Source organism: Amyelois transitella, chromosome 8 (assembly GCF_032362555.1).
Source record: "Amyelois transitella isolate CPQ chromosome 8, ilAmyTran1.1, whole genome shotgun sequence".
Taxonomy (NCBI): domain Eukaryota; kingdom Metazoa; phylum Arthropoda; class Insecta; order Lepidoptera; family Pyralidae; genus Amyelois; species Amyelois transitella.
In genome coordinates, this window is record NC_083511.1 from 3,981,137 (window position 1) to 4,000,425 (window position 19,289).

The 19,289-nt window shown below is 35.7% G+C and overlaps 1 protein-coding gene and 1 long non-coding RNA gene across 3 annotated transcripts; one reads left to right on the forward strand and one right to left on the reverse strand.

The window, feature by feature from the left end:
* Positions 1 to 1,357: 1,357 nt before the first annotated feature.
* On the reverse strand, positions 1,358 to 18,077 carry LOC106140990 (UDP-N-acetylglucosamine--peptide N-acetylglucosaminyltransferase 110 kDa subunit). 2 transcript variants are annotated; one of them, XM_060945335.1, is made up of 10 exons: positions 17,748 to 18,077; positions 17,354 to 17,564; positions 16,046 to 16,229; positions 13,464 to 13,532; positions 11,906 to 12,102; positions 10,083 to 11,724; positions 9,664 to 9,955; positions 4,618 to 4,798; positions 3,722 to 3,826; positions 1,358 to 3,397 (listed from the first exon to the last, which is right to left on the reverse strand). In XM_060945335.1, the coding sequence occupies exons 1-10, from the start codon at positions 17,881 to 17,883 to the stop codon at positions 3,238 to 3,240; spliced, it is 3,177 nt and encodes a 1,058-aa protein (XP_060801318.1). In that variant the 5' UTR covers positions 17,884 to 18,077; the 3' UTR covers positions 1,358 to 3,237. The 2 variants fall into 2 exon arrangements, with proteins under 2 accessions (XP_060801318.1, XP_060801320.1); XM_060945337.1 differs by lacking the exons at positions 17,354 to 17,564; positions 17,748 to 18,077 and adding an exon at positions 12,519 to 12,597 and having other exon boundaries at positions 16,046 to 16,101.
* On the forward strand, positions 5,642 to 7,335 carry LOC132902040 (uncharacterized). Its single transcript, XR_009656981.1, has 3 exons — positions 5,642 to 6,135; positions 6,210 to 6,768; positions 6,879 to 7,335. It is a non-coding gene; the product is annotated as an uncharacterized LOC132902040 (long non-coding RNA).
* Positions 18,078 to 19,289: the final 1,212 nt, after the last annotated feature.

Consider the following 19,289-nt stretch of genomic DNA (forward strand, 5'->3'; position numbering starts at 1 on the left):
AGGCTTTTACAGGTCTTCCGTCTGACCTCTGCAACTTTTACAGGGGAACTTAACCCATATTGAATCATGGTAAAAGTTACACTAGATAAAGTGGGATTTTACAACATTCAAAGAAAAGACATAAAATGGCGTCCTATTTTTAAAGTGCCAGTAATCACACGGCAATTCACGAACATCGACAAGGAACTTTTTGGTTGACGTCGAGTTAAAGAGGGAACGATAGACGGAGATATAAGTAAATATAACTTAACAACGACCATAAAGAGAGCCCCGAACTCAGCTATTTACGGAAACAGCGTCCAAGTGATGGTTTTAAATACATACTTACATAAAATCACGCCTCTTTCCCGGAGGAGTAGGCAGGGACTACCTCTTTCCACTTGCCATGATCTCTGCGTACTTCCTTCGTTTCCGGGTACTCTTGGTGATGGTTTTAAAAGTGCGTATATCTAATCATAAAAAAAAACGTGAAAATCCAAACGGTTACAAACCAAACAACTTTCCACGAGGAACATGATATTAATCAGAAAAAAAATTGTAGGTCCACCTTAAATTGGTCAGCTGATCGAAACTTCTGTATGAAGAATCAGTTGTTTTTTTCGAATTTCAAAAATATGGAATATTTATTTATTTATTTTATCCCATGTTCCTATTAGAATATTCTTCAATTAGCCGATTCGATCCTGTATAGATAAAACGTCCTTATTAATTTGATACTTATGCCACCAGCTCTTCTTTTTAATGGCTCCTATTACTTAATTTCCACGATTCAATCAAACGCGTAAGTTAACGCGAATTTGTATATGATTTAATCAGCGTCACCTAGTGGTAACGCGGACGCACTAATGCACATGATGATGGCACAAGTAAAACTCGCTCTACCAAAGAAACGACATACCTACCTATATACCAGTCAGCTCTTCTTTCTACGCAGATTGTAACTTAACTAAAGAAAATACTTTTAACCTTGGTACTCCGTTTCAGGCTATGGATTAAAGACCTGTCACTATCGTAGGTATTTTTGAGAATCTTATATTTTGCGAATAAAGGTAACTAAACGATTAAGTGGTGTTTTATAATATTTTTTGCGTGTTTTTATCTTTTTATGTCCTAGTGTGGCTTTCATAGGAAACGCTATGTACTTACCTCATTTTACTGGCTTTTAAAACGAAACTTTAAATTTATATTTGGCCAATTAGCCCTAGTTTTAACTAAAGCATGTAGAAATTTTTAAATACCTATTTCGTAAAATACCTATCGCAGTTTCCAAAAAAAATCCAAATCATAAAAACAGAAAAGTAACTAGTTCTGCAGATCTGGGAACATAATAATATAAATATTTGTTAATAAAACAACATTTTCAATTTTTTTTCTTTTAATTGCTTATTTCGTACTTAAACTTACCAAAATATTTACATTTTAAGCACTAAACAAGTAATCAACTGTAGGAATTTTAGCAATATCCTTACTAACCTAGCTTTTTTGGATGATATTATTTCCGTAAATCGTCATAATGCAAATTGTATGAGTGTTGTTACCACAATTCATACAATTTAGCATACAAGATTACATTAAGTAGTAGAGTGGTTTCATAGCGAAATTGCATGAAGATTAAGAATTTGAAATTAATTATGACAAGTTAAGCCTGAAGCCAAAATATCATGCAAAACATTTGCAACCTATTTCATTGTCACGATTATGTACAAAATAATTAATTGATTGTTACTTATATACAAAAATGGTTTAACATTGGACGTGAAGCTTATGGCTTACAATGAGAATCGCTGGGTAAAGTTTAAAAAATATGTTAATTAAATACCAATTCAGCATAGCCATAATTATCATACTATCACAAGTATCTAAAATACACTCTTATACGACTAAAAATGCGTCACCGTCGGCACAAAATACTGTAGGGTACAGATACATATCTCACTCATATGAATTTTTGAAATAAACCAACCCCATCACATAAATATTCTTTCGGATTCCCAACAACTTACAGAAATTCCATTCGGCTCCCACACTTTTTGGAGCACATTTGCTTCTTATCCAATTTGTGCCGTCGGCGACTAAATAACTTAAATTGAACTAATTAATGAACCTAACTTTTATTAGTTGGGGTGATCCAGACAATTTCAGTCTTAAATACGCTCTGGACTTCACGGACAGAACAATAAGTTACACAATTTAGATTCATTTCTTTAAATGATTCTATGTATAACATTTGGCAAAGACAACTTCAGACCTGCTTTATTATTCTTATTTTGTTCTTATAAGATGTTCGATAACATGAATATTATTTACTATGTTTTTATTATGTTTCTCTACACAACAGTCTATTATTACCACTGGCTAATTTTTATATGATAAAAAGTTTTTAACTTTGAAATAAATTGTCTTTGCAGCAGCCGCAATTTATTGCAAATATGTAAGAACTAATGAAGGCCCCAATACTAATTAGCATATCTCTTACTTTATTGCTTCAAAAATATATAATGTAATCTTCCTATCAACATTATTATAAGAAGATAACAATTCTAGCATCAGATATCAATATTTGTTAGCGTCTGACTAGAAAACTGTCTAACTGTAACACTATGAGACATATTTAAACTGTATTTGTTAAATAAGATCTCAGAGGGCAGTTGTAATATTACATTGGTATTAAGTTAGCAAATTACAATTGTTGATATACTATCGCAATAGATACAACTAGCTACTCTTATTGAGTTTCTCTCAAGTCTATTTTAATGGACGTCAAAGAGTATCCTTCAAATGCACTGAAACGAACATGAATCATACCAACAGTTAATTCTAATGCTGATCAAGCATCATCCAATATGCATGGAGTATACATAACTTCCTTTAGTACTTTAAAGGAACTGCAAGACAAGCAATATTCAGGTTCAAATTGATTAAAAATTGACACATCAACACATACTGTTTACTCTCACATCGAGATACAATGTAAACGACGCGACAATTTCAGCAATTTGTGTGAATGTAAAGCACTCATCAGGCATTTGATGATACAACTTTGGAGTCCCAGTAAATCACAATTAGTCAAATATTTTACGTTGTAACAAAGCAAATTAAGAAACGATCACCACAATGGTCTTCACTGGTTTATCACACAACCAACACATAACCCAGATGTAACACCATCAGATCACTTCACTAACACCAGCGTCGTTTCCTGGTGGTCCAATCGCTGGGTCCACCGCGGTCTCTCGTCTATTTGTCGAGAGCTTGTATGTGGTCAGGGCGGTCGCCCCGCGCGTGCCGCGCCCACATCTTGTTGTACAACATCTCGAGGCCGGTCGCATACGCCTTGCAGTCAAACAAAGGGCTTTCCGTTCGCGCCGTCCACACCTTGGCGCGGATTGCTTTTAAGCTGTGAAAAAGGGTTATGATAAGAAATATATGGAGAGAATCCAAACTTAGGGTATATATTAAATGATGTAGTAACAAATTGAGGACCTACATTAACTCTGGTCGAGTTCATTATTTAAAAATTAGTATTTCAGATATAAATATTTTCAAAAATCAAACAACAACCAGATATATGATAGTTGCATTTGCATATTTGGCTAAGAGATAGAAACGCTATATTCTATTCATAAAAAAAAATACGATTTGCAACTTATTTTCTAATATACACTTGTAGACCGCAGATTTTTATGTAGAGGTTTATTTTCAATGAAACATAAATACTTACTATTCTCTATCGGTTCCTAATCTTACAGCTATGTCCTGGTACTCCTGCCTTGTCCTGGCGATCAATTCCGGACACCCGAGAGTGTTTAGTTGAGATGCAGCCACACTGTAAATGATATAAATAAACTTATCAATATAAGTTTTTCAATACTGAGTAACTTTTCTATTTTGTTAATACTCCACAAATGCATTTGAGTGGACGTGAAGATGCAATTGACATTTCAAATTAAAAAGAACTTTTTTCATGACATAAGGCGTCGATACATTATCGATGTCGACTCAAACCTTATCTTATTCGAAATATCAGGCGAGTATTATCTATGTTGATATAAATATAATCATCATATATATGACGATACTCAAGAAATCTGTGCTTGAGATCCGCCAAAGATGCTATACAAACGAGATGTTTATTTCGTTTTGCTTCCATGGGGGCATAGAAGTGTGTAAGCAGGTCGAGTTAATACAATGGACCAACTGCTGTTTGAGATTAAAACAGGGCTATATAAGTTCCTTGTTTCTTTGTGATGTTTTTTCACACTGTGTGAGCATCGATTTAGCATTCTTGTATATTTCCAACAAAACTAAATGAGTACTAAATCTTATCATAAAGCTTACGTCTCCCCAGGCTAGGGTCAGCAGGCATGCCAGTCCACATTATACCCATGCTTGTTGTATGTCCGTTACACAGCAGCATAAATACAAACTAAATAAACAGTAAAGAAGTACTAAAAGGGTACTAAATCTGACCGTGAAGCTAAGGTTTCTCCTGGCAAAGTGACGACAGGCGTTCCAGTCCATAATATGTCCATACTAGTGGTATGACCGTTACACAGCGGCATGTCCAGACAAACTAAATAAACAGTAAAGAAGTACTAAAAGGGCACTAAATCTGACCGTGAAGCTAAGGTTTCTCCTGGCAAAGTGACGACAGGGGTTCCAGTCCACAATATGTCCATGCTCGTGGTATGACCGTTACACAAGGGCGTGTCCAGACAAACGTCGGCGAGTTGTCCGCGCCTCACGTGTTCCTCTTTCGCCGCCACGTTCGAGAAGATTATTCGGCCGGGCGGGAGACCTAGAAAGATTTTTCACAATATTTTACAATTTTGTTATATAAAATATCGTCGCTTTATTCAAATGTATTTATTCTATTAAAATATGTGTAAACAGAGATGTTCAATAAATATAAGTGTCAAACATACTTTGCCAGCTGAGGCGTAGGAATTCACATTCAAGTCGGTTCAGTATATCGGAGGGGTAGCCCGAATACATCTTTGCCTTCACCCCGCTCCCAGCCTACTTCTTACGCTTCATCCATATTCATTACTTTCTTCATGCAAGCTAGTCGGTTCGCGAGACTTTGCATTATAAAAATTTAACTTATTTAAGGAAAAATGATACTGATCTAGCTTGCTCCAAACGAGTGGCAAATTTAATTTTTCTATTTCATGTTTTAGTGAAAATACACAAATTGCCTGCAGGCTATCAAGAGTAGATAAAAGTTTACAGCACTCTTTACATTTCGTGTAAGACTTAAGTTCCAACTGGGAATATGAATAAGGGATAGAAAGGGTGATAAGGATTAAGACAGGAATTAGGCAACATTGCATAACATATTTATGTTCATAATCAAATTTCCTCTGCTATCTTTTAAGATATTGTCAACTTAATGTTTTGTTTAAATGGAGAATAGGGAAGATGCAAATATGATATTTATAAAAATTTTACGTATAAAATGTTAAAAAAATATAAAAGAAGGACTTCTTCAACGTTTTTATTTTAAATTATGTTGATTTTTAGCAATTATTACGAATTAAAATTACGTTAAACGAAACGTATTTCAAAACACCAATCAGCGTTCAGTGACGTCACTCGTGCTGTGTCAACTTTTAGAAGTTAACTTTGCGATTAATAGGCAGCAGTGCGTATTATTTACGTTTTTAATAAAAATGGAAGTTGGATTTAATAAAATAGACTCCAAAAATTTACCAAAAGTTAGTGTCGACATGGTAGTAACTTTTTTTGTCATGAGTCCAGAGTTTTCAAGTGTAGAAATGAAAGGCACTAAATTAATACGGTATGCATGAATGTTTTTAAACGTTGTTTGCATTTTATTCAGCAATTTCTAAACATAGCAGTTATATTTAGCTCAACGAGAGAATCTTACGGCGATAACGCAATCGGTTATGTGCAAATTAAAAGAGATGGAGAATTATGTACAGTGAAAAGTCGAGTTACTCCAGAGCACAAAGTACGAAAAGAAGGTTATCGTGTTACAGCTGTAATAAATGACTCCATTTACGTCCGTCATGCTATTGGAAGAAGTCGAAATTATCTACATGTGCTTCTGGAAAATCTTTCATAAAAGCCAAAGAAATGGGTCAAGTTTCAGTCAATAACAGTTTCTCTCAAGTAAGCAGCTTTTTTATTTAAAGAAATTGAAAAGAAGTTAAATGTGTGTTACAATAATAACTGCATATTTTTAGGTGTATATTTTAAAAGAATTTGTAGATGCTGTCAATAAAAAAGATTGTCGGGGAAGTATTCTTCGCAACTTTCAAGAAGACAAGCATTCATAAGGTGTGTTCAAGCTTGATTGGAAAGTTGGACTCTCCAGAATCATTTCTTGAAGCATTATCAAAGCAAATGACCACTGATAATATAAATATGGTATTTTCCACCACCAAACATCAAAGTGATTCACCAATGTGGTTTGAGTTAAGTAGTAAGACTTCTAGCTTAGTTTTGTTTATTGTATTTATCACTAAAATACCGTGAATAAAAAAAATATTTTGACAAAATAAACTTATTATCATACTCACATAACATAAACTTGATTGGCATATTAGCTGTATTTAAGTTTATTTTTTTATTTTACAGGTACGGCAGAATTACTGTCTTTATGAAGCCGCTCACTGTAGAACTATAAATGGTTCCCTTCTGAACGCAATTATGGGAGAACATTCAAAGTTTACTTCCATTGCGATGAGTAGAGGGAAAATACTAGAAAAAAAAGTTCAAAGTAGTACAAGCAAGAAAGAAAAGGTATGTTCGGTGGTTTTTGTTTGTTTGAATATTTTGAATAAAAGAAATTTGTAATGTTTGGTTCAAGGCTTTTGTAGTACATAATTAATATTTTTGTTTCTGCAATTCAGATTGAAATTGAAGAAGCTGGACTACTTCTTAATGCCGAGTATCCTATTTTTGGAGCAACACCTGACGGGCTGACTGAAAATTATACAATAGAAGTCAAATGTCCTTCAACCGAAGCTGCCATACTTTCCTATGTGAAAGACAATAAAATAACACCAAAATGTTGGACACAAGTACAACTGCAAATGTTGTGTGCCATATGATAACAGCATTGTATCTGTAATGAATATTGCAAAGAAATTCTGGATAGATGCTGTATTTCCGAAATTAAAAGATATATGTGTCGCATAACTTCAAACTTGGATAAATCCATCTTCAAAGATTTTTAAGATTTTGGTATCGTTAAAAAGAAAAAAACACAAGCTTTGAATCTATTTTGTCAGTTGTGTATAAATCCGGATAGTTTGTGAGAAATTAAGAGTCAAAGTCATATCATTTTATGAAAACCAGATACATCCACTGTCCATTATTTTTCAAATGATGGTATATCCATGACGACCAATCAACGCATTGCTTTTATCCAATATGTCCGACAGTTGACGTAAAGTTTACGACTTTTAACAACTTGCGCTCCCGTGTTTTATTATTTATTTTGGGTAATTACTTCGTTTCCATGGATAATTCTATTAAAATTTTGTCACCCAGTAATGCCCGTAAACGGCCTAATATAAAAACTCGCCGTAAGAAAGAGGAAAGAGCGAAAATTCGGTAAATTTGTAATACGTATGCAAGCGTTATTTGAAATCTTCAGACAGCGCTAGTGATGTGGCTAGCCATTATCGACTCAATTATCTACAGTTACTATTGTGTTATTCTACTATTACAGAATAATTTGGATGTGACGAAATATGTAACAAGTTTTGTTTTACATACGACCTCTCCGATCTTTTAGTAGGTATACAGGACTACAGGATTAAGTTTTGTTTAAAATAATTTATTTAGTTACTCACTCTTATAATAAAAAACTTCGTTTTTAATCAATTTTGTCACACCTTTTTTTAATAGAAAAATGGTTTGTCCTAGTTATGTTATTTTTCTTCCTATTCAGTTAGCTAACACGTTTGACCCTTGATAATTTACCGTGATATCGTCATGAGCACATCCCTAGCTCGGGTCGTATTTTTTTAAATCTAGTTAAATCCAGACAGGTTAAATCAAAATAATATAAATCCATCATAAGTTTTTTCAAAGATGGATAAAATGCATTCCATTATATCGAATATGGGTAGATCCAATCTTAAAATTAAATTTTTGCAAAGACGAATTGATCAATTATTATAATTGATGAAAGGGACGGTTTTATCAACTATTGTTGCCATTTTAAAATAAAAACTGCCTTAGAAATCAAAGTGTGTATATTATTATCACTGTTTTCTGAATATCTTCTAAATGTGTAGAGTGGATTTATCCGACTTTGAAGTTAAGCGACACATATATAATATTTAAGCACATTTTCTTGTTTTTCAAAAATTTCATAAATTTATTAAATAAAACTATGCTTCGAAAATATTGTTTTTTATTCAATTTTAATTAAAGGTGATTCACAAGTGCACAACAAATGATTATACTATAGTCTAATTGGGGTATTAGAAAGTGATCTACACAGGCATTTGGAAACTTTGTTGAAGTAGACGGACACATAGGCACAAAACATGAGTCAACACGACTTTTTATCCGAATTTTTTCGGTATTATTGTGATCACTTGATGTGGATGGATATTCCATTTTAAATTATTACAAAAAACTTGGTGGAAAGTCGAGAAAATTTGCAATTTATGATAATCAACCAGTGTTTCCACTATAAAAATTTTCTTTCCCCATGCCTCAATTCCGATTTCCCCTTTTCAGAACTTTTTTCCCCTCAAAAATTATTTTGCTGCAGTTTTGGCACTTTTGTTGTAACTAAAAGTTTAATATATGATTACCTAAAATTCCCCTTTTATAGTATTTCCCCTTTTTCTTCCCCTCTGGACCCTGATTACCCCTTAAAAGGGGAATTTCCCCTCATTATGGAAACACTGTAATCAACGAAGGCAAGCACGACCAGTGTCAGACACGTGTGACGTCATTGGAAGTGTAAGTCCGTTTTGGCGCGAAAATTTAAACGATCAGTTTAAAGCCGCATTTTTTTACGATAAATTAGATTATTTTAATATTTTTAATATGTTAAGACCTATTTTACATGGAATTCTTTAAAATGAAATCAAAACTAAAATTATTGCATGTTCCCTATTTATTTAAAAATATTTTACTTAGAAAATGCTAGTGAACTTGTAAAATAATTAACTTAATTTGTGCAGTGTTTCCCTGTATAAATTTCACTGCACATACTTTACACTATGCGTAATCAAAATGATGAAAATAAGTCAATTTACATATAATGGGCTGTGTTTCATAAGAACCGGTCATCACATATCCAGCGGAACCTTGTTGCTCGTAAGTCACAATGTTGGAGAAGGTAATGGGATCGGGAATTAGACCTGGGAAATTATATTATTAAATTATTATTCAACTTCTACAAAAATCATAACTACCATGAGTTTAAATCGACGTTTGTTTTAATGATCACTCTGGCGTAGATCCTAGGTTAGTTTTGGAAGGGTATAATAGTTTCAAAAATATTCAGGATTCAGGAATATCTTTACTGGATTTTTTTTGTAAAATCACCTACATACAATCTTAAAACCTGACTTATGAGCAAGGGGTCATGTTTCCCTTTGCTGACTGTACATTTGAACCACAACTATAGAGCTTACTTTGCACAACATAATTAAATATATCACTTACCTAATTGTTGAGCTGTAGCCTGAATATTGGGCTCTCCAACGGCAGGGAACCTCAACAACCATAGGACGCTATTGGGCACATGTTTCAATATGTAGACCCACATATGAAGAGTCAACGGGTCAATTTTGTACAGTTGGTTGAAATTGCAGTACACCACAGCGTCGTCTGGCAGTCCGTATTGCTGGCGGGTGGTTATTACAATAGACTGCGGCACTTCTTCGCCGGTCGCCGCTTTGTTGTTAGTCTGTGTGGTCGCCAGGCCATTTTGGAGGATCACCCCATTTACTGATGTCTGTGAAATGTTATTTATTTAGAATAATGGCAGTTGGTGAATTGAGTATTTATTAGTCGGCACAAAAAAAGAGAATTAGTTTACAAAAATTCAATGACATGAAAATAATTTTCTAAACGGTATTTACCTGTACTTGTCCCGAAGCAATCATAGTCTCAATAGGAGTGGTGGTAGGTAACTCTGCAACTTTCAGCGATATCTCAACCGGGCGGGCGGCTCTCACCACCTCTTTGATCTCCTTTATATCCGTGTTCTCTACCAGAGGCGACAGATCCGTCGCATTGATAACAGCTACGTTATCAGCAAGACCGCCCAAGTTATTATGAGACTTCACCTTATCGCTCAAAATCAAACGCTCTTGCAAGTGAGGGAACATCTGCTTATGGTCTCCCACGAAATACGTATGAGGCATATACGCCAACTTCTCACTGTACTGGCTTGCCAATTCCAACGGTGACGTCACAGCGTCCGTCACCAAGTAATCCATGTAACTAGCTCCGCTCGTTCCAGGGTATCCGAGCCACATGACCTGCACCGGCGCCGGCCGCAACGCGAATATTTCATTTCTAGCTCCTTTTGTATAGCCGTTCATGTTAACTAAAATATGAATGCCATCACCGTATATCTTGTCTGCGGCCTTACCGTTGCAAGGCATTTGGGATAAGTCAATAAAATGCTCCGCTTCGCGAGCGATTTTCGAGCGGAACGTCGTGCCGTCATCTGGACTTAGAGCATAGCAGAAGATCTCTACTTTATTGCGATCATGAAGCCCAGGTACTGACTGCATCAAATGAGAAGTAGGATGATTTCCGAAATCACTGCTCACGTATCCGATTCGGAGGCGACCTTGCAAGTCACGCGGGAACTTGTAGGGAGGTTTGTGAAGGACTTGCACCTTCTCCAAGCAGAGATTGGCATGTCGGGCGGCGATCGCCTTTCTGAAGTCGTGAGTCAATGGATATAACATGGAGTGGTGGGGATGGACTGACGGCAGTCTGTTCTTATCAAGTTGTTCCGCCACTATACTCACTAACTTCTTCATACGAGCTTCATAGTCAGTCCAGTCGCAAACGATTTGCAGGCAATGAGCCAAGTTGCAGTAAGCGTCGGGGAAGTCTGGTTTCAGTTTCAAGGCTGTCCTGTAAGACTGGATAGCCTCTGGTATATTTCCAGAGTCTTTATGAATACTAGCAAGGTTGCTATGAGCATCGGCGAACGCTGGATTGATCTGAATAGCTCTGGTGTAGCACTGTAACGCCCCGGCTACATCTTGCATTTCTTTGAGTGTGTTGCCCATGTTGCTATAGGCATCCGCGAATGTCGGCTGGATGCGAATAGCTTCTTTGTAGTGCATGAGGGCTTCATTGAGCTTTCCTTGTTGCTGTAATACAGAGGCTAAATTGCTATGAGCTGCCGCGAACTCGGGGAATACTTCCAAGGCCTTCAGATACAGTCGTGTCGCTTCTTCTATAAAGCCCTGTTCGCGCTTGATGTTCGCTAAATTATTGAGGGAATCCGCGTGAGACGGACAAAGGCGCAACGCTGTATTATAGCATTCTTCAGCGTCTGCTACTTGACCTTTCTCTTTCAACGCATTAGCCAAATTGCAGTACGCGTCAGGGAAGTTGGGCTGCAATTCTATAGCCCGCCTATACGTGTCAATGGCCAAGTCAATCAATCCTTGTTCGTAATACACGCATGCCAAATTTCCGTGTACGACCGCGTTATTTGGAGACAAATTCAAAGCACGAAGGTAAGCTGCTACAGCCCTGGTGACAGAACAAGATAAAGACGTTAATATTCAATGGACAACGTCGATAATAAAATATTCCGATCTGATACGGCATTATTATGCTAATTAATGTATACATAATGCGTTAAAGTGTATAACGGCTCGAGTGATAATATGACGTAAATATTGTTAAAATATCGTTAGAACATCAATTTTACCTGTCAAAAATCCTTGCTTCCTTGAGAACGTTTCCAAGATTGATGTATGCATCCAAGAAATTCGGATCCAAGGCCACGGCCTTCTCAAAGTGATGAATGGCCAACCATATTTCACTTTGTGCGTTAAATACGCATCCCAAGTTACTCCATGCGACTGCAAAGTCTGGCCTCGTTTCAATTGCCTTCAAGTAACATGCCTACACACACGAAAAAAATACATGTTAAAATCTGTGTTGCCCATCGATCGGTGCAGTGATGAACGTTCTGGAATGTTTATTTACGCCAATGTCAGTACTACACCACAGCACTGCTTGGTGCTGGGATCTCCGCGAAAACAACGAGGTACCGAGCACCAAACGAGCTAACGTTACGCCAAGTGCGCCCTAGCACACGAAACTACGCCGACAGCCACACACATCAGTAGGAAATGCAAACGAAGATACTTCATCACAGACCCATAGGTACTAATCGGCAAAAGGGAATGAGTCGGAGCGGTATGTCAGACGCTTCCACTTCCTAGCCGATGAGAGGAGATGGTCACGACAATGATAAATGCAAACACGAGATCCGATAACCTGTTAAGTGTGATTCTTGCAAACCTTTTACACTTTACCTGCTGCGGGCACGGCGGCATCGCGGCGGCAAGCCAGTGGGGTACCAACCGTCACACCTACTGTCTTACCAGACAACACCTTGTGAAAATATAACAGAATTAGTTGATTTTGAGTCAAACTGATCACCTGATTGACGAACTTACTCATATTTTTATTACAAATCAATTGTGGATTGTGAGGATCATAGCCCCTTGTCGGCTCACACTGTCTTCTCGAGTGTTGCGACAGGCGTGATATGAAATGACTAAATTATATCTTACAAAAGTCAAACATAAGTCACTACGGTCATAACCACTAATGAAATAAACACTACTTAATTGATCCTCAATCGAAATATAATAGAAATCACTACAAGCACAAGGATTTCAATGTAAACTAAGTAGTATTGAAGGTAACAGGATGAAAATTGTTAAAGCGAAATGTTAATACATGGATATTAGTGTAATCTCTCTTTACTATTGTAATTTTTCACACGATTTACAACAATAATAACAAAAAAATATTTACTCAACAAAAATTGTAAAAAATTAAATATGAAAAGAATATGTAACCTAACCGTGTGAAAAATTTAACATTTGTTTACGCAGTGCTAGACGCAAAATATTGTATGAACAACATAAAACTTCCAATATTTTGCGAATCAAAATATGGAACAAAATAGAAAACGGTCATTCATTTGAAAGAAATTGTCTAGGTTTTCTATTTCATTCGTAGAAGTTAATAATGGCTTAAACAAACGAAAATATATTACTGCAAACAATAAGATTTGTTGAAACCATTATGAAGAAAGGACGCTGTGCCGAACCGAGGGAGGGTTTTACGCAACGCTTTGTACGCTAGCGAAAGAAAGACTACACTAATTTGATACAATGCAAAGGGAAAGAGTCTGGAAATCCTGTTAACTTCTGAGCAAACCAAAAAGTGTTTAACATAATGATATTTACCTTTGCCTCGTCTAAACGTCCCAGAGCCTTGAGCAAATTGCCCAAGTCGCTTCTAACGCAATAAAGATCCTGGAACAAGAATTGTTATTGTTGAGAAAAGTGGCCGTGTGGTTCCGGGCACCAATTAAAAAGAATAGGACCGCTCCATATCGTTCCTTCCCATAGATATCGTAAAAGGCAACTAAGGGATAGGCTTACAAACTTGCGATTCTTTTTTAGGTGATGGGTTAGCAACCTGTCACTATTTGAATCTCAATTCTATCATTAAGCCAAATAGCTGAACGTGGCCATTCTGTCTTTTGAAGACTGTTGGCTCTGTCTAGGTACCCCGCAAGGGATATAGACGTGACCATATGTATATTGGAAAAACATGCACAAAACGCAATAAAGATTATCTGCGACCTGATAACGTGAACTTGAAAAATTGATTCTCTTATCTTGCATAAGCGAAACTTTAATCATTATCAGTCTCGTAAATAAAATTTGAAACGAAACGATATCTAAATGCTCATGAGTCATTCCAAACTTGACACCATAGTGTGTGTTAACTAACATATGACAATGTTTCGTAGGAAACATACCGAGTGGAATATTTTTATATAGGAGTCGATCTCAAACGGCGACAATAGGTAATTACTGAAGGAGGAAATAGTGCCACACAAGTGCTCAAGGTTATTTAATATGGTTTATCTCTGGGCAAACAGATCAGAAGTTTATCTAATCTGAAATTTAAATTGCTCCCGTTTATTTAAGCGATTTTGAGACAAAATATCAAAGTATTATCATTACAAAAAATTGTATAAAAGTAGGTATGTATCTAAGTGTAATTATTTAGAATGGCAAAAAACGATATAAAGATCGAAACTTGTAGATTTATTTCCATCTTTCCGTTGGGTAATTGCAGCGAATCGAAGTGTTTTTTAGTATGCAAATGAATAACTGAATAATTTAATAAACTATGTAAGAATAGATTATTTTTTATAAATGGACTATGTGATTTTAAAAAGTTTTCCAAACATAGATAATATACAGGTGACAAAAACGATACATGAAATTTTCCACTCATAAATATAACATTTTAGTTTCACCGGCCGCGTTCGCATTACAATATTTCTTCTATCAGTAAAAATCAGTTCATTATAAAAGTTAAAAGGGTGACTGTGATTGATTGCCTGTTCAATGCATTTTATTAGTCACTTGCTTCGCACGGTACCTTTTATACACATAAACTTTCGTCTTGAATCACTATCTGTTTAAAAAAACTGCGTCATAATCTTTTGTGCAGTTTTACAGATCTAAGCATACAGACATAGAGACAGACGCGGGAAGCGACTTAACTATGTGTAGTAATGAATCTGCACCCTACTATATAACTAGAGGCTGTCCTGAGCTGGATGAGAGAACGTCCGCGGCTGCACCCGCGAAAAACGTAAAATCACCATAATTCCCGTTCCCGCGGGAATTTCGCGAAATCTTCTCTTAGTGCATATCTAGACCACATAAATAATCTACAAGCCAAATTTCTATGCACTATCTTTCTATTTATTGCAATAACTAGCTTAAGTATCGATACATCGATAGTATTGTTGCTATTGATACTATTGTACCAAATTGTGCTATCGTTATTATAATGATTTCTTCTTGATGAGTGGAAATATCAGGATTTTACCTGAAGCGACTACCGTCTGACCTCCACAACCTTTGCAGGGAAAGCTTACCCATATTAGATCATGGTAACATCGTTTGGTAATGGTGCCTGAGAAAATTCTTAAAATAAAATTCTGTTTTTGTTTACATAAGGAATTATTTAACTAAGGAAACACCCCAAATAAAATCACTGTTTAAGTAACTGTTAATCATGTTAGTAAGTACCAGTTATGTATATAGTAAAATTATCAAAATAAAAGATATGGACTTGTTTACATTACAGGCATAGATAATGTTGACTATGAATGATTTGATGTTCATAAAATATGTGAAACGGCAATAATAAGAAACAGATATGTAAAAAACAATAGACTTATATAAACAAGAATTGTTTGCAATTTTTCTTTGAATGAGCTGAAAACATACTAGTCATATCTCTGTATAATAATATTTATTTCATAGGTAATTTCCTGTTTTACTTCACCAAAAGTAATATCTCAATGTAAAACCTGAACTTCCCAATCCAGGAGGGCAATACGCGCACCCCGTCTCCCCAGAGACGTGAGGGTGTAACGGTGTGTGAGGATAAAAACCAGGAGAGCGAGAGCAAAAGTAATATCACAAATTGGTATGAGAACAAACCGAACGTACAGAATGTACTCACATCATAAGAGGAAAGATGGCTTGCTAACAGAGCCATTGCATATTTTGAGTGAAATAGTAACTACAAGACATAACCAATAATGACAACCAGTGCAAAACCATGATCTAAGCGAGTTATAGCTGCCACTTCATATGAATTTCTGACTTACTATGACATATCTCCTGGATAATGGTCATAGGTACCTTGGGCAGATGCCCACATAAAGGTAGAAACCAATTGGATAATCATAGTTTCTGTCAATGTTCAAAAAACAGCTACAGGAAACACTTACAGGGTTATACTGAAGAGCTGTGACATATGCCTGAACAGCTTGCTCCATGTCGCCGGCGGCAACCAACGCCGCAGCAAGGTTGATGTAGCCATCAATGAAGTCTGGCTTCAGTCTGACCGCATGTCTGTAGTTCTCAAGAGCCTCTTGCAACTGGCCGCGCTCTTTGTAGACATTGCCCAGGTTGCTATGAAAAAAAGAAAAATATTTAAAATATGTAAAGAATTTATTTGTTCCAACTCTTGAAAGACTAAACAAGAGACAGTTATGAAAAGAAAAACTTCATGGTAAGTAGCCATGTATTTCTTCACCACTATAACAAAAAATCCTTTTTGTTTTGCAGAGGTTGCTTGCTAAGCAGTTATAGGAGTCAACTGAATTATGATTACATATACTGTTTTCAGAACAATATTTTATCATAAGGAATATAATTAGGTAAGGAAATATATAAGGAGAGAGTGGCTCTCATAATTCTGCATTCAGAGATTTTTTTAAAGTGAACCCACACAACCCATCTTATGATGTGTGATGTGTGGTGTATAAAAAATCATAATGTTACTTCACAGATTTTGAAAAAAATTGGTAAAGTTTTCATATCTAGGTTGACACACCCTAGGAATCTTTAAAATTTGATGATACAAAAAGCAAGTGTATGCTGACAGTACCTACGTATGTATAAGTACCTACTAACTTTACATCAAAAATTGATCAATATTGTTTAGTAGTTAGCAAGGCACTGTCAATTGGCAAATTGGCATTACAGCAAGTGTTTATGATTACAGACTTCCTTTTAACATAAAACATTATGATGGAAGATCTAATTTGAATATTTTAGATATACTAATTATATGTAATTAGTATATCTAAAATATTTAATATTAGTATGCTACTGGGATTTTTGTTTCTCTAAGTTCAGTAGGTATATATGTATAAAAGCAATTCATTTCAGAAAGATAAATAATGTCATATTCAGCATCTTAATATCATACTGATGCCAAAGTTGACATCAAATGAAAATAGAGTACTAGACTGCCAATTTAAAAAGTCAAAGGGAATATTTTTCAGCAGATGTGTACTTAGCAGCTTATGTTTTTTGCTATTTTTAACTTTAACTTAATTTGTATGGAATCCCATGCAGCTCCCTATTGGTTGATTGCAAATTCCAAGTAATCAATTGCTCATGATCTAAGATCTACAAACAATACCAAGGTGCTACAGAAATATAAATCTGGGATAAAAGCTATTAGTATTGGTATTTGCATAAAAAACTCTCATACAATTCATGATAAGAAATCAAACACCTGAAATTACCTGTAAGCTTCTGCCAACAGTGGGTTTTGCTTGATTGCCAAAGTAGAGAAGTGTGCCGACCGGTCCAGTCGGCGACATTGGAAATGGATGGAAGATAACAGCAGCAGCACACCAGTGTTGGTGCCGTCCTGACGCCACAGTTGCATGCAATGCTGTTCGGCACTCTCATAGTCGCCAGCTTGGTACTCCCGGTGTGCAAGCTCCAATAGACCTACACCCAAAAACGGAACATGGTTATTCCATCACTTTTATTGTTTGGTCTAAATAACAATTATTTAAACTGTATTTTAACTAACGTCTAGAACGCGTCTCAGGTTTCCTGATGAAAATTAACCATAAAATCGAAATGCGTAAATTGGTGTAGGTACTATTTTCATAGATGAAATAAACTTACCAACAGTAGATATTTGCTGAATATCAGACATTTTCAGGATCACTGCATTAGCAGGCACGCCAACTATTTGTTGAGGCTGCGTTGTAACAGATTGTGGTACGGCAACATTTGCTTGAGGTTGCATTTTTGTTATCATATTCAAAGTTTTACAGCCAATACGCAAATTTTGTTAGCACCCACTGTTATTCATTGACGTGATCGTATAAACGTTTATATCATTTTTCCATTTCAAAATTCGTTTACAGCACAAATCAATCACAATGTCGCCAATGTCGTTTCACGCAACGCAACGCAAAGCAAGCAAGCAAGACCGTGCTGCATGTAACGTAATCAGAGTCGCTGTTTCCAACTGTTCCGGTAAAAAAAAACGCTAAATCGATCCTAAAAATGCACCAGAACGAAAAAGAAGCGCTTGACTTTCAATAAAACAAGTATGCTATGCATAAAACAAGTACCTAGACCGAATTTATTCTGTACTTAATGGCCCTTGTTGTTGGCCCTCAATTGAAGCACATCAGAGTAAACCGACGTTATTTCGTTATAACAAGTACTTTAGACCAACCACACGAAATGGAAGTACCACAGGACAATAGGCTATTTGACAAAGTTCTAAAAACTATCTTAGGGTATTTATTTGTTTATAAGGAGCCCTACAAAAATACTTTTCTGCCTTTATTACAGCTATTTTATTAAAAAATCGAAAAAGAAAATGAAATATTCAAATATGCCGCCAAAACGCGACTTTTAGCAATATGGCGGCCATGGCATGCAGTGACGTAAATTTCGTGTAAATATCATACAAAGCTTGTTGGTGTTTCGAAAAGTTTTGATTTTCTCTTGTTTTATTTAACTTGTGCCACGTCATATGTGTGAAAATTATTAAAATGAGTTCCTATAAATGTTGTGCAGTGCCTCAAAGCACTAATACAACAATAAAATCTCCTACGAAACTGTTTTTTTCTATGCTGATGGATTTGAATATTCGCAAGAAGTGGTTTCAGATCATGATCTAAGATCAGTGGTTACCAAGATATACTAACATTGATTTGATGTTTTCACATTCCTCAATTCGGCAGCATAGAAATCTGGATTGTCTTTGATGAAGACAATCCAGATTTCTTCTTCCAACCATTATTGCGTCCACTTTTTGTAGGTTTCGACTGTCAGCTTTCGCGGAATTGGTTTCCATTATTATAATGTTCCATTAGTAATCCTGAGCGATCAAACACTTATAAAATCTTGAAAAATAATAGCGAACACTAAGGAACGGTACGATCCACAGTCTGTTTATGGATAATTGACGTCATAATAGAAATAGCCAATCACGTTCGTTTTTAGTCACGTGACAGCTGCATATAAAAACCAAATTTTCTGAGACGGATTTTGTTTAAATAATGCAATATTTTTATCTCGCGTTATTACAAATCGCTCCAAAAAAATAATATTAAGACTGATGACATAAAAGAAATGTATATTTTTAATACAGTCAAATAGCCTATACCATGTACACAATTTAGAGCGCTTCTATTGGATTTGTGTACT